This window comes from Balaenoptera acutorostrata, chromosome 18 (genome assembly GCF_949987535.1).
Source record: "Balaenoptera acutorostrata chromosome 18, mBalAcu1.1, whole genome shotgun sequence".
NCBI lineage: Eukaryota > Metazoa > Chordata > Mammalia > Artiodactyla > Balaenopteridae > Balaenoptera > Balaenoptera acutorostrata.
The window spans coordinates 65,251,083-65,269,440 of NC_080081.1; the positions used below are offsets into that span (position 1 = coordinate 65,251,083).

At 38.8% G+C, this 18,358-nt stretch overlaps 1 protein-coding gene and 1 long non-coding RNA gene across 3 annotated transcripts in view; one reads left to right on the forward strand and one right to left on the reverse strand.

Moving 5' to 3' along the window:
- VPS36 (vacuolar protein sorting 36 homolog) overlaps positions 1-18,358 on the forward strand; it is a 67,251-nt gene that overhangs the window by 36,832 nt on the left and 12,061 nt on the right. For both annotated transcript variants that reach the window (XM_057532694.1, XM_057532693.1), the window contains 5 exons: positions 6,392-6,460; positions 7,882-7,952; positions 12,022-12,136; positions 13,200-13,289; positions 14,018-14,104. In XM_057532694.1, coding sequence (XP_057388677.1) covers positions 7,891-7,952; positions 12,022-12,136; positions 13,200-13,289; positions 14,018-14,104 — 354 coding nt within the window. In that variant the 5' untranslated portion in view covers positions 6,392-6,460; positions 7,882-7,890. The remainder of the gene's footprint in view (positions 1-6,391; positions 6,461-7,881; positions 7,953-12,021; positions 12,137-13,199; positions 13,290-14,017; positions 14,105-18,358) is intronic.
- On the reverse strand, positions 141-13,556 carry LOC130705595 (uncharacterized). The gene is made up of 3 exons (XR_009005881.1): positions 13,484-13,556; positions 11,886-11,939; positions 141-298 (listed from the first exon to the last, which is right to left on the reverse strand). It is a non-coding gene; the product is annotated as an uncharacterized LOC130705595 (long non-coding RNA).

Consider the following 18,358-nt stretch of genomic DNA (forward strand, 5'->3'; position numbering starts at 1 on the left):
TTTTTAATAAATTTATTTATTTATTTTTGGCTGCATTGGGTCCTCGTTGCTGCGCACGGACTTCCTCTAGTTGTGGTGAGCGGGGGCTACTCTTCGTTGCGGTGCCCAGGCTTCTCATTGCAGTGGCTTCTCTTGTTGCAGAGCACGGCTCTAGGCATGCAGGCTCAGTAGTTGTGGCGCACAGGGTTAGTTGCTCCGTGGAATGTGGGATCTTCCCAGACCAGGGGTCGAGCCCGTGTCTCCTGCATTGGCAGGTGGATTCCCAACCACTGTGCCACCAGGGAAGTCCTTATGGTATCTTTAAAACAATAAAAAGATCAAACGATTAGGACCCATATATGAAAAACCATTGCTGAGCCAGCAAATTCTAGTTTTTCCTTTATTTTTTTTTGCTTCTTGTTTTAGCAGACAAATAGATATAGGTATCAGAGGATTAAGAAAAAAGTCATGGGAAGTACTTAGTTGAGACCCTTTGATCTCATCAAGAATTCTTTTTTTTATAACTGTTTTTTTAATTGAAGTATAGTTGATTTACAGTGTTGTGTTAGTTTCAGGTGTACAGCAAAGTGGTTCAGTTGTACATATGTATCTATTCTTTTTCAGACTCTTTTCCATTATAGGTTATTGCAAGATACTGAATATAGTTCCCTGTGCTATACAGTAGGTCCTTGTTGTTAGTCAAGAATTCTTAACTGTTCTGCAAGCTGGAGGTGGTGCAGGAGAGGTGTGGGTGTCTTGAAACCTAAGCGAAGCTCTAAGGCCTGCTCACCACTGTGGTCCCGGGGCTGGAACTACTCAGTCACTTGCTGAGCTGTCCCTAGTGTGGCTGAGGGCCAGGCTGATTCCTGGGGGAAGTCTTGCGTCCTGGCTTTCTCCCTCTGCTGGAAGGCATCCAGACCTCGCATGGTCTGAGGACTCCAGGAAGCTGCACACATCAACCTCCGGATCTGAGCAGGTGCCCTTTCAGAATCTCCCACCAGCTCCCGTGGTCTCGATGCTACAGTGCAGACCGCACAGCCTTCTCAGCTTTGCACCCAACATGTTCCCCAGTAGGTGCAGGGCTAAGACCAGTGGACTCTCCCTACTCGTCCATTGTATCTTCTGGCTCACTGTGGGTGTGAAATACATTAAAACAAAGAAACAAACACACAAAACCTTGAATAAGCAGCGTACCTGCTACATGCCAGGAGCTTTACGTAATTTAATCCTCTCAATGGGCATGTGAGGTGAGTATTTTACTGAATGAGAAAAGAACTCTCAGAGGCAATGTGACTTGCCCTAAGATCCACTGAGTGAGTTATCAGAAGAGCTGGGAGTTAAATCTCTATTGATCAGACTCCCAAAGACTGTGCTTTGTTCACTCTGCTGGAGCGCTTCAAAAATACAGCAGTCTCCAGTGCCAGTGGTGTAATATGTATGTTCTACGTATGTTTATGGAACATCCTCTGAAGACGAGTACACTGAGACCCTCAGTAGGTGGTTGAGAAAACTGCGACCTGTCCAAGGTCACACAGTTAGTAATGGGTGGAGCCAGACCATTGCTCTTTCCACTGCCCAGGTGCCTCTTGCTTGTTTACACAGGCACAGTTTTCACGGGCCCCTTATGACCGGATAATATGTTGTTTTCCTAAGCAGCCTGGACAGGTCATTTGTTTCCATTCACAGAAGCGTCTGCAGCCTCAGCTAATTTAAAAAGTAACGTAAGAAGGTTAGTGGTGTGTCAAGTGGCAAGTTGCCAGCTTATACTAGAAGATTTAGAAAATGTGTATTTTCTTTCAGCTTTTAGGAATTTACCCCTGGGAAATAATCAGAGACGCATAAAAATATAATGAACGAGGATGTGCATCTCAGCAGTATTATATATATATTATTTATTATTATGTAGTATAGGGAAAAATTGGAAGCAATCTGAATGTCCACCATAGGGATTGGTTAATTAAATATGACACGCCCTAATCAGCATGAGGCATGGCTAACCATAGGCTGCTAAGTGAAAAAAAGCAAGTTATAAAACTATAAATATCATGGTCTTATTTTATTTTAAGATTATAGCCACACACCCTGGCTGGTCTGATTACGAATGATTTCGTTTTCTTTTTTAGACTTAAAAAAAATGTTTTCCAGATTTTCAACAGCATATTACTTTTATAGCAGAGAAATGTGAACTCAAAACAAAACAATAAGAGCTTATTCAGCGAATGCCTAAGTTATTTTAACTATTGACTTTTAAGTAGTTGAAATTATTCTAGCTCTGAGTGGTAGAAGCAAAGCAAGCCTAAACTTGTCTGTCCCGTTGAGCTCATAATCCCTTGGAATCCCTGAAGGGAACAATTACACAGTGTCTTCACTCGGAGCAGCAGTGCTTTACGTGTGCACATTGTTCATCAACATAGTAATGGAACGTCCTCTGGCTTCAGCTTTAAACTCACATCCTTATGCTTAGATTTCAGTCAGATAACGTGCAGTTTCCTAATCAGAACTATTATGTAGTTATGCTGTGTAATGTGGTATCAGGTACTCTCAAGTTGATAAAGTATCTGCTTCTGGAAAAGTGAAATCTTACTCATTGGCAAAAAAGAGATTTTTAAAATAGCTTAAACTCAATTATTTGGTTTTGCGTATGCAACATTCACCAAAACATTTGTAGCCAGGCCGCATTAAGTGCCAGGAATGTGAATGTGTTACTTCAGATGCAGAGGAAAGCGTGGAACTCCGAAGTCTTTTCTCTGAGGTGCTGAAGTGCGTGGTGGGAATCTCTTACAGAGTGTCTTCGACCAGATGGTTCAGTTTTCTTCCTACTAAAGCTTATTAACCACATTATTTAAACTTACTAATATTAAGATATTAGTAATAAAGTCAGACGTTTCTCTTAGAAAATAAGTTTTTTAAACTCATGTTAAAAAGTACTGGTTATGTATTTTAAAGGAATTTTTTGACAGTGTTTCTGCTTATGTTCAATTTAGCAAAAAATAATTTATATACATTTCAGAGTTGCATGGAGTTATATATGCCTGTAACAAATTTCTTTATCTTTTTTTATTAGACAAGTAATAAAGTTGTTAAATATGGGTAAACCAAAAGAAGAAACTTGAAATAATCAGTAATCCTTTACCCATAAACAATTACTTTTCGCACGTCCTGTGTGTGTGATTGTGCAGGTGCGTGTGTGTGTGTGTAACTGTGCTGTGTACACTGCTTTTTTCTATATTAATGAGTATCTTGTAATATATTGTCAAGTGCATACATAATTGCATTTATGAATATTTTTACTTAAGAATGATATATAAGGGCTTCCTTGGTGGCGCAGTGGTTGCGAGTCCGCCTGCTGGTGTAGGGGACACGGGTTCGAGCCCTGGTCTGGGAGGATCCCACATGCCGCGGAGCGACTGGACCCGTGGGCCACACCTGCTGCGCCTGCGCGTCTGGAGCCTGTGCTCCGCAACGGGAGGGGCCGCGACGGTGGGAGGCCCGCGCACCGCGATGGGGGGTGGCCCCCCGCTTGCCGCAGCTGGAGAGGGCCTTCGCACGGAAACGAACACCCAACACAGCCAAAAATAAATAAATAAATAACTTAAAACTTAAAAAAAAAAAAAAGAATGATATATAATAATGTTCTAATTGGTTATTTACTTGATACCCATTTTTAACCACATTTTATTTTTTTAAATTTTTAAATTAAAAAAAAATTTATTTATTTAATTTATTTATTTTTGGCTGTGTTGGGTTTTCGTTGCTGTGTGCGGGCTTTCTCTAGTTGCAGAGAGTGGGGGCTACTCTTCGTTGCAGTGCGTGGGCTTCTCATTGCGGTGGCTTCTCTTGTTGCAGAGCATGGGCTCTAGGCACGCGGGCTTCAGTAGTTGTGGCACGCGGGCTCAGTAGTTGTGGCTCGTGGGCTCTAGAGCGTAGGCTCAGTAGTTGTGGCGCACAGGCTTGGTTGCTCCGCGGCATGTGGGATCTTCCCGGACCAGGGCTCGAACCCGTGTCCCCTGCATTGGCAGGCAAATTCTTAACCACTGTGCCACCAGGGAAGCCCTAACCACATTATTTTAAACTCAAAAGGATTATTATTTGTAATAACCTGGACCCTTACTAAGATGCTTTCCTTTGAGTTTCTGTTTTATATTATAACTTTTGAAATAACTAGTTACTCCTCAAAAGGATAGAAGCATGTCCTACCTTATGGCAAATTCGACTTTCTAGTAACTAAAGTGAATAGAAACTTCCAATATATTTCTTGATTTTAACAAATGAAGGGGTTTGACTTATCAGTCTTTTGGGTTCCAACTCTAAAATTTGCTTATTTATATAATTTCCAGTGCATAATAACAAATTATGAGGATTAAAGGTTTGGTCCTAAGGACCTAGCTGGCATTTTTGTGATTGTATTATAGTTTAAAAAAAAACATTTTTACATTTATAATTTGCCTAAGTGACACAGTCCCCTGATAAAAATTCAAAAACCACGAAAAGTTAAAAGTCTTCCTCCCCTCCTAGTCTGTCACCCACTTCCCCCTGAGAAGTCACCAGTGCTTCATTCTAGAGAGTCATGCGTATGTGTCATAACACAGGCGTTTGCGTAAAATATATTGTTTTTTTCCTTTTTAAAGTATAAACTTGTAATATACTATGCATACAAAGTTCTGAAACTTGCTTTTTTCACTTAATCTATGTGGAGAATTTACCATATTTCATTAAGTCTTAGTACACATTCTCTACCCCCCCACCCCCCTGGGAGCAGGATGAATCTTGAATTCATGGCATCTTAGATGTTATCAAATACATAAAGAGTCTCCTGATTCTTTTTAATGACTGAGTTGTCATTCCTTGTGTGGATGTACATTTCCCTGTTGATGGACATTTAAATTGTTTCCTATCTTTTGCTTTTAAAAAACAACAATGAATAACCTAGTAGCATATCGTCCACATGTGTGAATTTGTCTGTGGGATAAATTCCTAGAAGGGCATTGATTGGATCAAAGGATTTGTGTGTTTATATTTTTGATAGATGATAATACATTGCCCTCCATAGCACTTGTCCCTTCAGTGATGTGTGCAAATGCTTATTTGCCCAACACGTCACCAGCACAATGTTATCAAACTTTTGGGCCCTTGCCAATCTCATGGATAAAAGGGGTATCTTGATGTTGTCTTAATTTGCCTTTTTCTTATCATCAGTGACGTTGGGCATCAATTAATGTGTTTAAGAGTCATTTGTAGTTCCTTTTCTGTGAACTTTCTGTTAACAGTCTTTGCCCATGTATCTAATGGATTATAGGCTATTTCCTTATTGATCTGTAAGAGTACTTTATATATTAAGGAGACATATATATTTGTCTCTGATGTGAGTTACAATTATTTTTCCCAGTCTGCCATCTTTGCCCTTGGTGGTTTTTGCCATGAAGAATTTGTGTGCATGCGTGTGTGTGGAGGGGAATTGATCAGTCTTTTCCTCTAATGCTAATGGGTTTAATGTTTTTCTTAGAAAGACTTTCTCCACTCTGAAGTGATTTAAAATTTTTTCTTGTAATTTTTTTCTAGTTCTTTCATAAATTTTTAACTCAAATATTTGATCTATCCAGAATTTACACATTTTTGGTCCAGTGTGTTAAGTATAATCTTACTTTGTTCCCCCCGCCCCCAATGGGCAACCCAGGTGTCCCAGTGCCATTGACTGAATCTCCATCCACACTTATTTTGCATCTGTTTGTGTTTTTTTCTGGATTTTCTTATTATTTAAAAATCATTTAAAATTTTATATGAGTGTTATACACAAATTCAATCTCATGGTAAAAATTCACTCAGTAGTGAGGTGTATAGTTTTGAAAAAGGGCCCTTTGCTTCTTTTTCACCCATTCCCTCACACTTTTTCTGAGATAACCATCGTTAACAGATCACTGAGTATCCCCATTTAGACCTTTTTCTACTACTTATATGTGTATATATACACACATCTATTTATCTATCTATTTATAGATCTATCTCACATGTCGTTTGAGGGATATGGAGTTTATATCTATCTGATTACATTATATGCAATATGCTGTCAATTGCTTTCTTCCCCACTAAGCCTATGTCTTTGAGTTCCGTGATAGTTCATGTAGCTCTACCTCACTATTCTTTTTAACCCCTGCATGGATTTCGTAGTATGAATGTATCACAGTTGATTTAACCACTTCCCTATTGTTACATAGCTAGGTCGTTTGCAATTTTTTCCTAGTTTTAACAAGGCTTATGAAATGTGTAGCATTGCTTCTCTTTAACTTGTGATAAGTCTAATTCTAAAATGTTTATTTATGTGATTGACTTACTATTGTGCAATTTATGGGGAAGAAAATCTGGACCACATTGAGTGATATGTTATTAATATTTTGTGATGATCTTGTTTTTCTAGATAAAATTTGATGCTGGGACCCTCCTTCTTAGTACGCACCGTCTAATTTGGAGAGATCAGAAAAATCATGTAAGATCGCGTTTTTTGCTTCTGTTCTAGGTTTTGTGTCACTGATTTTTTTTTTCTTTCTTTTTTTCTTTCTGGCAAAACTATAAATACATGTGATAAATTTTTGTTTGCAGATGTCAGAAGAGTGTGTCCCATAGGGTCTCTCTGAATGGGGCACAGATAGAGGAGTTAGGGTCTGGTCCCTCATTCAACCCTAGCACAGTCTGCAGCTACTGTACAGAGAATCCTGGCAGCTCCTGGTTTTTAAGCACTAATCAGATTCTCCCTCACACTCAAGTGTCCCCATCAGTCAGGGGTCCTGAAAACAACCCGTTTTCCTGATTGTTGTTGAGAGTCAGGAGGAGGTCTGCTGCGAAGTGCTTCTACCTAGATACTGAGATGAACTGCCTCTCAGTCACTCAGCAAAAGGAGAAACGCCCCCCCCACCCCGTTTTCGCATTTCTAGGAAGAGAGGACTCAGTGATATGTATAGACCTGATATATTTATTCCAAAGAGCTTTACCTTGAAAGTGTGTGTGTGTATTTGTGTGTAAATTTCTGTGTTGCCAGTAAAAGAAGCAATCTTTTCTATGTTTTTTTTTTAATTGCTGGCTGCCTCCCCCATGAAATTTTAGTTCCACAGGTAAACTATATACTGTACTGAGGCTCTTTGCATGTCACTAACTGCTGCAAACTCTGACTCTTTTTGCCCCCCAAGAACCAATTTTTCCCCCTCAATGGTGATATTGGCCTGGTTGATGATGCATGCCTTAGAACTGGTAATGTTGCCTAATTCTTTTTAAAGAAGTATATATTCAAGAAAGAAATCTTTTTTGGAGGGGTAGGCGTCCTTAAACCGTATGTTTATAAATTAAGTTAATCTTAGTATAATTTTTTTGATTATCATGTAAAGGAGCTAATATCAAAACCCTTAGACCTATTAAATGCCGGTCATTTATAATAATTCTAAAAATCAGATGTACGAATAAAGGGAAGCCACGTTAGTATTTTCTGTTAAAAATTAATTGTGGGTGGGTGAGTGAAATATAGAAAATTATAAAGAGGAAAAATCAGCTCTATAACACACTCTTTAAAGTCGTTTTGATTTACCTGCTCTATTTTCTATTTTCCATATAAGAATATATTATATGTAAACAATTTTCATATAAATACTACTGTTTAAAAGATATAGCTCCTGTAAAAACAAAAGTAGTTACAGCTGCTTTTAAACCTCTTCTGTTCTTCCACGCAGCAAAATGCTACCACGGTATTGTCTTCATTCAGTTTTTCCTTAAGTTTATTTAAGGAATAAAATAACATTATTATTTTCTATTGTTATAATTACTAAGGACCTTAAAGGTATGTGGCACCCCACTAAATCTATAAAACAAGGATTTCTGACGAGTCTTAACGGATCGTGTTTTCTTTTGATTCCCTCCCAGGAATGCTGCATGGCCATTCCTCTTTCCCAAATCGTGTTCATTGAAGAACAGGCAGCTGGAATTGGGAAAAGGTAAGGTCTGTATATGAGTCTTTTTTTTTTTTTTTTAATTTTTATTTATTTATTTATTTATGGCTGTGTTGGGTCTTCGTTTCTGTGCGAGGGCTTTCTCTCGTTGCGGCAAGCGGGGGCCACTCCTCATCGCAGTGCGCAGGCCTCTCACCATCGTGGCCTCTCTTGTTGTGGAGCACAGGCTCCAGACACGCAGGCTCAGTAATTGTGGCTCACGGGCCTAGTTGCTCTGCGGCATGTGGGATCTTCCCAGACCAGGGCTCGAACCCGTGTCCCCTGCATTGGCAGGCAGATTCTCAACCACTGCGCCACCAGGGAAGCCCTGTATATGAGTCTTTATGCACAAAAGCGTTTCCAGTCAAGCTGTCCTTGTTAACTTGGTTGAGTCATTGCTCAGTCAGTCATGGCCGTGACTGCGTGTGTGCAAGTGAATCAGATGATTGTGTTTGTTGGTCAGAGCTCCCCTAAGAAGGTATTGTCCTGGGGAGGAGGGAAATAGGTGAGGGAGATTAAGAAGCACAAACTTCCAGTTACAAAATAAATGCGTCATGGGTATGAAAGGTAGAGCGTGGGGAATATAGTCAGTAACTAAGTAATAGCTTTGAATGGTGACATAGCGTACCTAGACTTATCATGGGATCATTTTGAAATGTATAGAAATATAGAATCACTCTGTTGTGTGACAGAAACTAACATAGTATTGTAGGTCAGTTATACTTCAAAAACAAACAACCAAAGTCATGGAAAAAGAGATGGGATTTGTGGTTGCCAGAGGTGGTGTGTGGGAGGCAGGGAAAATTGAGGGAAGGTGGTCAGAAGGCACAAACTTTCAGTAATAAGATAAATAAGCAATAGGGGTGTGATGTATTGAAGACAACATGATAAATGTAATTAACACTGCTGTACGTTATCTATGAAAGTTATCAAGAGAGTAAATCCTAAGAGTTCCCATCACAAGGAAGAAAAAATTTTTTTCTATTTCTTTAATTTTGTATTGGATGTTCACTAAATTTACTCTGGCAATCATTTCATGATGTATGTAAGTCAAATCATTATGCTCTGTGCTCTACACCTTAAACTCATACAGTGCCATATGTCAATTATATCTCAAAACTGGGGGAAAATATGTTTTAAAAAAAAGAAGGTATTATCCTACTTTAAACTCACTGATAAACGGAAGTCATTCTTAAAGCATGAATCAAGTACTAAAGTTGCTGTAATATCTTCAGGTCATAATAAATTAAGTGTGGGCTGGCTGTCACTGTATATATTTCCACAGACATTTGCTTTTTTTTTTTTTTTTTGTGGGGAGCATGCCACGCGGCTTGTGGGATCTCAGTCCCCCAACCAGGGATCAAACCCAGGCCCTCAGCAGTGGAAGCACAGAGTCCTAACCACTGGACCACCAGGGAAGTCCCCAGACATTTGCTTTTATGTGTCTGTGTATGTATCATTCAGTACTTAAAATCATAAATGACCCATCTGAGAAAAATACCTGACTTGGCTCCTATTTCTAGTTGACCATAAAGTTTCTCAACTTCGACTTTTCCAGATATCAGTGTTGAGTAGAGTATCACAAGAGTTATTGTCCGAACAGGGACATTTCTTAGAGTAATAAGGGACACTGCTTATAATTAGATCAGGCAAGCATAAAACTGGACCGTCCCAGGCAGACCAGGAGATGTGCTCACCTTGGTTTAAAGCCACAGGTTAAAACGTTTCTGTTTATTCAAGTATATAAAACATTTTGGCTTTATACTTTACATGCATGTGATTGAGGGCAACTTAGGAACAAATATTGCTGATAAGGAATTTTTTTCCATGTGGGCTTATCTTCAGCTTTAATGTAGTTACATCCTTCAGTAGAAGTGAAACAAATATTAAAGTTCCCTGGAAATGCAGTGCATCCTTAATTAGAATGTTGTAGCTAGCATAAAAGATTGCTTATTTGACATAAAAGAAACTAACCAATATTTTGAAAAGATTAACAAGGCATAGATTTTTAGAGTAGGCTATTTCTATGATTTATATTTTCCACCTTGTCACTTTTCTCCATCTTATTGAGTTTTTTTTTTTTTTGGTATGATCGACAATACAACATTATATCAGTTTCAGTTGTACAACATAGTGATACCTAGTATTCGTATATACTGCTTTATATATTGCTTTCCTTATTAAGTTCTACAAACTTGGGCTTCCCTGGTGGCACAGTGGTTAAGAATCTGCCTGCCAATGCAGGGGGCATGGGTTTGAGCCCTGGTCCGGGAAGATCCCACGTACCATGCAGCAACTAAGCCCGTGTGCCACAACTACTGAAGCCCACACGCCTAGAGCCCGTGCTCCGCAACAAGAGAAGCCACCACAATGAGAAGCCTGTGCACCGCAACGAAGGGTAGCCCCCTCTCGCCGCAACTAGAGAGAGCCCGCGTGCAGCAACGAAGACCCAATGCAACCAAAAAAATAATAATAATAAATTAATTAATTTTTAAAAATCATATTAAAAAATGACCATTTAAATAAAAAAAAAAGTTCTACAAACTTTAAGGGTGTTCCAGATCATTTGACTTTTTCTCTGCTGTGTTCCAAGGAAATCTAAACTCTATAACAAAAATAGTTAAATATTTACCTTCACATTAGTGTCTCTTTTTAAACATCTCCGGTGAGGAGGAATTCGATAATACGCCAGGTTGACTTTTCTCAAGTATTCTCTTTAGCTCCCAACTCCTCCTCTCAAATAATTACCATATCTCAGTGAGTCAAAGATGTATGTGCATTTTCACCTTTTAACATCTCTGAACGCAAGATGCTTCTTTGAATTGGTGGATTTTAAACTTGGTGAAATATGGTAATTGAATCACCCAAGAAGTGAATATATGAAAAAATTAGCGTGGATCTTTTTATTCTGACTTTGGGATGTTTAAACTTCATTTTGTATCATTTTTTAGCTTTTCATTGGGTTTCCTTTGACAAATTCTGATAGTTAGGGCTCAGGTTTTTTAGTTTTAAAGAGTGTATGATGCTTTTACTTAATCACCTGATCCTAATTGCCACAGTTTTATTGTTTACCTGACTGTTCATTTCACACAGTCCCCTGATTCTGCTTACACAGTTTTATTTGCTCACCTCACTTAAAGATGTTCATCACAAAGGAACCAATGAAGAGTCCGTACAAGCCTGGCTCCAGTTCACTAACCAAAGCATTTGTTACATCAAGGAGGCCCCACATGTGGTGTTTCAATTTTAGGGTGATATTTAGGCAACTATATGGGCCTAAACAAAGTAATATTGAGTAATAGGTGTATCTATAATGTGGTCATAAAGAAAAAGCTCTAAGCTAGGTATGCAAGATACTTTGAGTTTCTGGTTTTGCTAATATTTATAGAAGATTGTTTATTGAGCTGGTTGGGGAAAAAAAGACTTATAAAACTCAACAGATATAATGGTATTTTGATGGCATAGAAGATAACAGTAGTCATAAAGATCATGGTAGTTTGTGATCCTGGAGCGGCAGCATTTTGAGACTTGTTTTTGCTATGGAATATCTCTCTAGATCATGCTGCTGATTGAGTGGCGTTTTCCAAAAATGACACTGTAGAATGTTAGTTTTGGATGGATTTTTAATAAAATGTCAGCTGGCCAGTTTTACACAGATAAGTTTTCACATTTTGTTTTCAAATGAGTAAGGTTGTATGCTTTGGCAGAAATTATAGGCCCCCTGGTAACCTTTGGGGATGACTCTGTAGATGGAAAACCTAATCATAAACCAATATCATAAACCACCCCAAATTCTGAAAATTTATTTTGAACTTACTTTCTAAAACCACATTTTTATTTAGTCTGTAGCGCTAGTAATTTGAATTTTTTGGTTCACAGCTTATAGATTTTAAGTAGAGATATTTTTGAAAGGTTCATTAATACTGAATTGATACAGACCTTAAAAGGATTCCTTTCAGGATGTTGTTTGTTTCTACACGAATTTTAAGTGATCTGAAATATATTAAAAGTTATGAAAATAGAATTAGTGATTTTTAAAAGACAATTAAATACCTTACATTTGCTCTTTCTTTAGTGCCAAAATAGTGGTTCATCTTCACCCAGCTCCTTCTAACAAAGAACCTGGCCCATTCCAGAGTAGTAAGAACTCCTACATCAAACTGTCCTTCAGAGAACACGGCCAGATTGAGGTAAGTTTCTTTATGAATACGATCAGACTAGAAATGTGTACTTGTATGTATTTTTGTTGTTGTTTGTTAATAGGATGGAAGGCAATATTGTTCAGCATACCAGTTTTCACCATATTTTTACAATAAAATTTTTATGATATCTTAAGCCTTATCAGTGGAGAATACGAAGTTTAGGTTTCAGTGGGAACGGGAGGCAGGAGGATGTAGTCACAGGAAAGAGTGGAGGCTGGAAACAGGCTAAGTCACCACACTAGGTAAGCTACTAGTTAAGTGCTCAGTGTTATCGTTTGGATAAAGGGACAGAGTATAATGCAGTGACATGTTTAACTGCCTCAGCATCTGAAAGTTCACCAGCCTTACATCAGGCAGTCTATCTTTATTAACTCCATACAAATCTAATCGCTTAAGTTCTTATCCCATAGTATCATGGTTTATATGTTCTGATTAATAAAGTATTCTTTAGACATTTATAAGTGTGTGTTTATCTCCCCATCGAGATCATAAATTATTTATGTTCTTTTTCTCTATAGTACCTGACCCAGTGTTCCTTGCACAACAGGCACTGAGCAAATTTAAGTGACTAACTGAAGTCATTCTCACTGTAGCTGAAAAATATACCTGATTTTTTTTTGTGAGCATAGGCATGTTTTGGCCCTAATATCTGGCCTCACATTTTAACTAGACAAATTATTCTCAGCTTCCTTCATGGATAACGGTTGTGTATTTTTCTTGGCGCTGTGTCTGTTTCGCTACAGATTGAAAACAATCCACATATGCAGGATTGTTTAAAGTAAGTCTATTTACTTCATTGTCACTCATCTCTTTGTTGAGAATAGTTCACTTTATGTAGAAGGTCAGTTCCTTCTTTTTTTTTCCCCCTTTGTGCTTTCTGAAGTTGACCCAAGGAAAGAACTTCCTTTGATTTCCTTTGATGTCTCTGAGAATTCTAGGCTTGTTGCAAATGACCTAACAGACTTCCAACTAAAGAAATGTTAAGTAATGATTTGTATGAGGATGTCACAGCCTGACTGACTCACTTAAAGTGTATGCATGTGCATAACAGTTTTACAGGCGTTTATCAGAGGAAATGACACAGAGAAGATGGGAGAATATGCCAGTTTCCCAGTCGTTGCAAGCAAATAGAGGACCCCAGGTATTTTTTCAGCTGTTTCCTAATCCAGTATTTTCAGCTCTGTACTTGCATCTTCATTAAGGGAAAAGAGTTCTATGATTATAGAACTTGCCAGAAACAAAATAATGATGTTCTAATTAAAAACTGATTTTCACAGAACTTAATTTAGTGCTCTATAGACAGCAGACACTTAGTAATAATACATGACTACTTACCAGGGTAATTTCAGGGTGGCAGAAGTTAGATTCCCCTTCTGCATTCTCTTCTTTATAATTGGTGTGGCATCTGAGAGAACAGACAGTACCACTGGGTGACATTTTCCAGGCCAGTCTAATTAACCACCAACGTGGACAGACACTCAATTATATAAAAGTAGCTTGTATAATAACTGTCAAGTACCAGAATTTTACCTATAATTTTTTGCACATTTGAGACCATATTAAATATCTGATACCTGTATAATAGCTTGCCAAAGAACAAAAATGAAGAGGAAATTTAATTTATATCTAAAATACAGAGTAAAATATACCATCTCTTGTTATGTTCAGTTTTTCTGTATAATGATTTGAAGGTCATTACGTATGGCAATAAACCGACAAATGTTTTGAAAGGAAACTGAATGTAACTGTGTGCTGTTTTCTTGGGTTCTTTGTGGGTCCTCTCCCACCACTGAAAACACAATATAGTGGGTTACAAAAGACTGTGTCTTTCCTATTTTGGACGTTTTCTTTTCTACTTTTGTTTTTCAGCCAGGAAGAATAAGGGCTGTAGGAATTGTAGGTATTGAAAGGAAACTGGAAGAAAAAAGAAAAGAAACTGACAAAAACATTTCTGAGGTAATTCTTACACAAGTTCCGGTCAGCTGTCTTTTTCAGCCGTCTTGCTTATTCTTTTGGATACAGCTGTGAGTAACTCCGTTCTGTGTCTTGGAATATATTTAGTTTGCCTGGAGCCATACAGTCTCTTATTCCATTTAAGGAGTCTACTTCAGGTCGGCATAATTTAGCCCAAACGTGTTTTAAAAATCTTTTCCAGAAAGGAATTAAAAAGAAATGCAAATTTGTTCTCTGTGAGGTTAGAAAATGTCATGAATTATTGTGTGTAAATTTTAAAGTCTAGATGGGATTGATTGGAGGGTCCTCCTAATGAATTCAGGGTCCTATGTATAATTATTTTGGATGTTTGGTTAACTTAGTTGAGGGGAAAATGCTGTTCTGCGGCCCTTGACTCTGGCCGGACACTACACAGTTTTATGCTGATGACCACTTGGGGACCAGGCACAGAGGTAGTAAGAATGGCTCAAACCAGCTTATCACTTCTCCTAGGAGAGCACCCCCGAGCTTGTACTTTACAGTGTTTCTGAAACCTCGTCCTATATGAGGAAATTCAAATGAAGGGGAAAGAACTCTAGTTAAGAAAATGAGTTACACATTAGATTTTGGCAGTTAGTTAATACATCTAAACATATCGGTTTTCCCATGTTTATATGGAAATGGTCTTGGATTTTTATGGAATGATTTTGTGAAGTGAAGTGATTTTTTAGTTTTTATAATAGTTTGTAAGTAAAATTCCATTGATGAGTGCTGCTCATAGAATTTCCAAGATTTATCTCAATCAGATAAAGTCTAAACTGCAAATAGTTACTGAATACCTGTATTAGTCAAGGTTCTCCAGAGAAACAGAACAAATAGGGGATATATTCTTTTGGATACAGCTGTGGATATCTTTTGGATATCTATATGTGGATATCGATACATAGATATAGATATGCTGATATCTTTATCTCTCTATATATAGATACAGGTATCTGTATATCTAGATTGTCCTATATATACACAATGAGATTTATCATAAAGAAGTGCCTCATGTGATTGTGGGAAGCTGCCAGCTGGTGACCCAGGAAAGCTGGTGATAGAAATGCTAACCGGAGTGTGAAGGCCTAAGAACCAGGAGCACTGGTGGTGTTAAGTCCAGTCCAAGGGCAGGATAAGACTGATGTCTTAGCTCATCAGTCAGGCAGAGAACTTTTTGTTCCATTAGGCCCTCCAGAGGGCAATTCAGGAGGGCGATCTGAATTTAACTGTTCAACTCATTCTGCAGATTCAGATGCTAACCTCATGTGGAAACAGCCTCACAGACCCACTCAGAATAACGCTTGATCAGGCACCTGGGCACCCCACGATCTAGTCAAGTTGACACATAAACTTAACCATCATAATAGCCATATCTGGGCCCACTAATTGAATATGGATTATTGTCGAGGGACCAAGGGCATTTGAGCTATTAAGTGCTGTGGTCTAGGTTTTGCTGAGGGCATGTTTATGGTAAAGTTGTGTGTGTGTTCCTTGGTCCTTTGTATTTCCTGCACATTAGCAGCTGGATCCAGAGGCTTGATCAGACTTGTGTTTGAGCCCTTTGTTGAGACTAGAGGTGACACTGTGTTCCTTCATCACGTCTCTTTTTATCATGTTACCGGCTGTCAATATTCAGTGCATGGATCTTTGGGTCACTGGTGGTTGCAAATGGTGGTACTCTGTGATTTATTTTTCATTTATTTGTTGGGGCACTTTTTAAAGAGGTGCTTCCCTTCATTACTGTTTGGTTACTCAGTGACACGGCTCCTAGAAGGAATGCAGAACATGTGGAATTTCCTTTATTATCAGGATGAAAAATTGGTTCCTTATCATCCTCCCGAGGTGACTAATTAGGTTTTTTCACGTATTATTATGAATTCATACATTTTAACATATTTGATGATTTCAGTCAGTTGCAATTATTACCCTAGTTAAAGCTCAAATTGTCCCATCTTTGGCCAGTGGGAGCCTCTTCAGTTTAGCTCCTGAGTGGTTTTGATGTGACCTGGTGGACTTTGAGAGCTTCCTCACTGCCTGGTGTTGACAGAAGTTCCAGGACCATCTTGTATATTTCCTGCTCCGGATCTGGAATCAACCATTATCTGAGAAGCTCTGGTTTCTTTTAGTGGGAAATGGTATTTCATAACCACAATCTGCCTGCTAGGAATTTGCATCCCTCTTGGGTTGATCTTTATTTCTAGGACGTTTCAGTGGAAAGAGCTAGGATTTTTTTTTTCTAATAAAGGCACCTCATAAGGTCACACTGATGCTTCCTGTTCAAATTCGGGACTACACTAGCGAATAATGACTAAAACAGTTAAAAAGGATTTTTTTTGTATATGTTCTCCCCTTTCTTCCCACATGTAAAACATAGGTGTGCTGTATCTACACTATCTGAGCATTCAGCCACCATGTACCCTCTTCCCCTCTAGCTGTCATTTAGTCTCATTTGTACAAGTAACTGTGTGTGATACCACCAGTCTTTACGTTCACCTCCCTCTATTCATTTTGGTTGTCTGAAGCTCATCCTGTAGTAGATGTTTCAGAAAGTGCTCATGGGAACAATATTCCCTGAGTTCTGGCATCTTTGTATTCCTTACACATGAAGGTCAGTTTTGCTGGATTTGTAATCCTTGGCTCACATTTTCTTTCCCGAGTGCCTTCCATATGTGACTTTCAGTTTTTTGTCTGGCATAAAGTGTTGCTGCCAGAGTGATGACAACCTAATTTTCTCCCTTCTCTAAAGTCACTTGCTGTTTTTCCTAGATGCCCAAAGGATTTTTTTTTTTTAAATAAAGCTTTGTATAATAATTTTTCTAGACTGTCTGTGTGTTAGTCATTCTGGATTGTTATTCTAGGGTGCACAGTATGCTTTCAGTATTTGGTTTCAGACATGTTTTCTTTTAATTTCAGGGAAGTTTTTCTCTAAATTTCAATAATTGCTTAGATTTTTTTTTTTCTTCTGAGACGCCTATTAGCTGTATGTTGCAGCTTTACGGCCTATCTTCACTCTTTGTGACTTTCTTTCAAACCCTTTTTATCTTTTATTTCATTTCTTTTTTATTTTAGAAAAATTTCCTTCTTCACCTGTTGTTTCTCTTAAGATGTTATCTGTTGTGTTTATTCCTCTTGTGTTTGTCTAGTATAGTCTTTCTTTCAGAAATGATTAAAAAAATTCTTTCCTGGGTCCTGCCACCTCATTTCTGATTTATATTGTCCTTTCACAGCTTCTCTCATTTTATTAACACCTTATTAGCTCATTTTGAAATGAAAGGTAAGCTTTCGATGTGATCTGTGAACATGTCTCTCTGGCGTGCTTTCATTATCTATAATGTTATTCTGCTCTTGATTTTCTTTTTTCCTGTAATAACTTTGTGTGGGATTTGACCTTGATACTTGGCTCTCGCTAATTTTCGTGTGAAATTGGTTTTCTTGAAGTGCCAGAGGAAGGCCTAGCTCAGGGCGGCTCTTCTCACTCCACAAGCTCGCTCTTCTGCTGTGTGCATGCAGCGTGAAAAAGGGAGGTGGCTTGCTGTCTGTGATGTCCTGACCCCGTTCCCATGCCCTGTTTTCAGCTGGACCTTGTCCTCTTCCTCTGTTATCTCTACCTTGCTCCATTTTTGATTCCTGTCTCAGTAGTTTCTCCCCAGCGTGGGCTCCTGTCCTGGAAGGGAAGCCAGGAGGTTCACTTTCAAGGGCTGTTCACAGGCCCTTCCTGAGGACCCCTTGTACCCACTTCCTGTTGAAGTGGGCAAAGCCCTACCCGTTTTAGTTACTGCCCTCAAGCTGGCCCGTCTGCTTTCGAGGGACTCCTGTGGTCTCTTTAAGGGTCTCTTATTCTCAGACCTATCAGTTGCCCTGTTGCCTCCCTTTTCTTTTTCCTGCCTCAGTGCTGGTATCATGCAGGTCTTGTGGCTCTTGCTGGTTTGTCCCCACTTGCTTGTACCTTGGGGTTTTTGTGGATATCTTGTCACTTAGTTTTTTAGTATATGCTGCCCGTGGGGTTTTGGTCTTGAGATCTGTTGCCCCATTTTTATGTCGGGATTTGGAGAGATTCAAAACCTATGCTGCCATAGCCACCACCTTCCCAGAATCCTCTATTCCCATAGAATTCCAGCATCTTAGCATTAGAGGGGTTCTAACTATCCGGAAAAGGAATCATCTCGGGGCTAGTGACTAGATTTGGAACCAGGGTTATGAGAACTCAGGTTTCCTGATTTGCAGATGAGTGTGGTC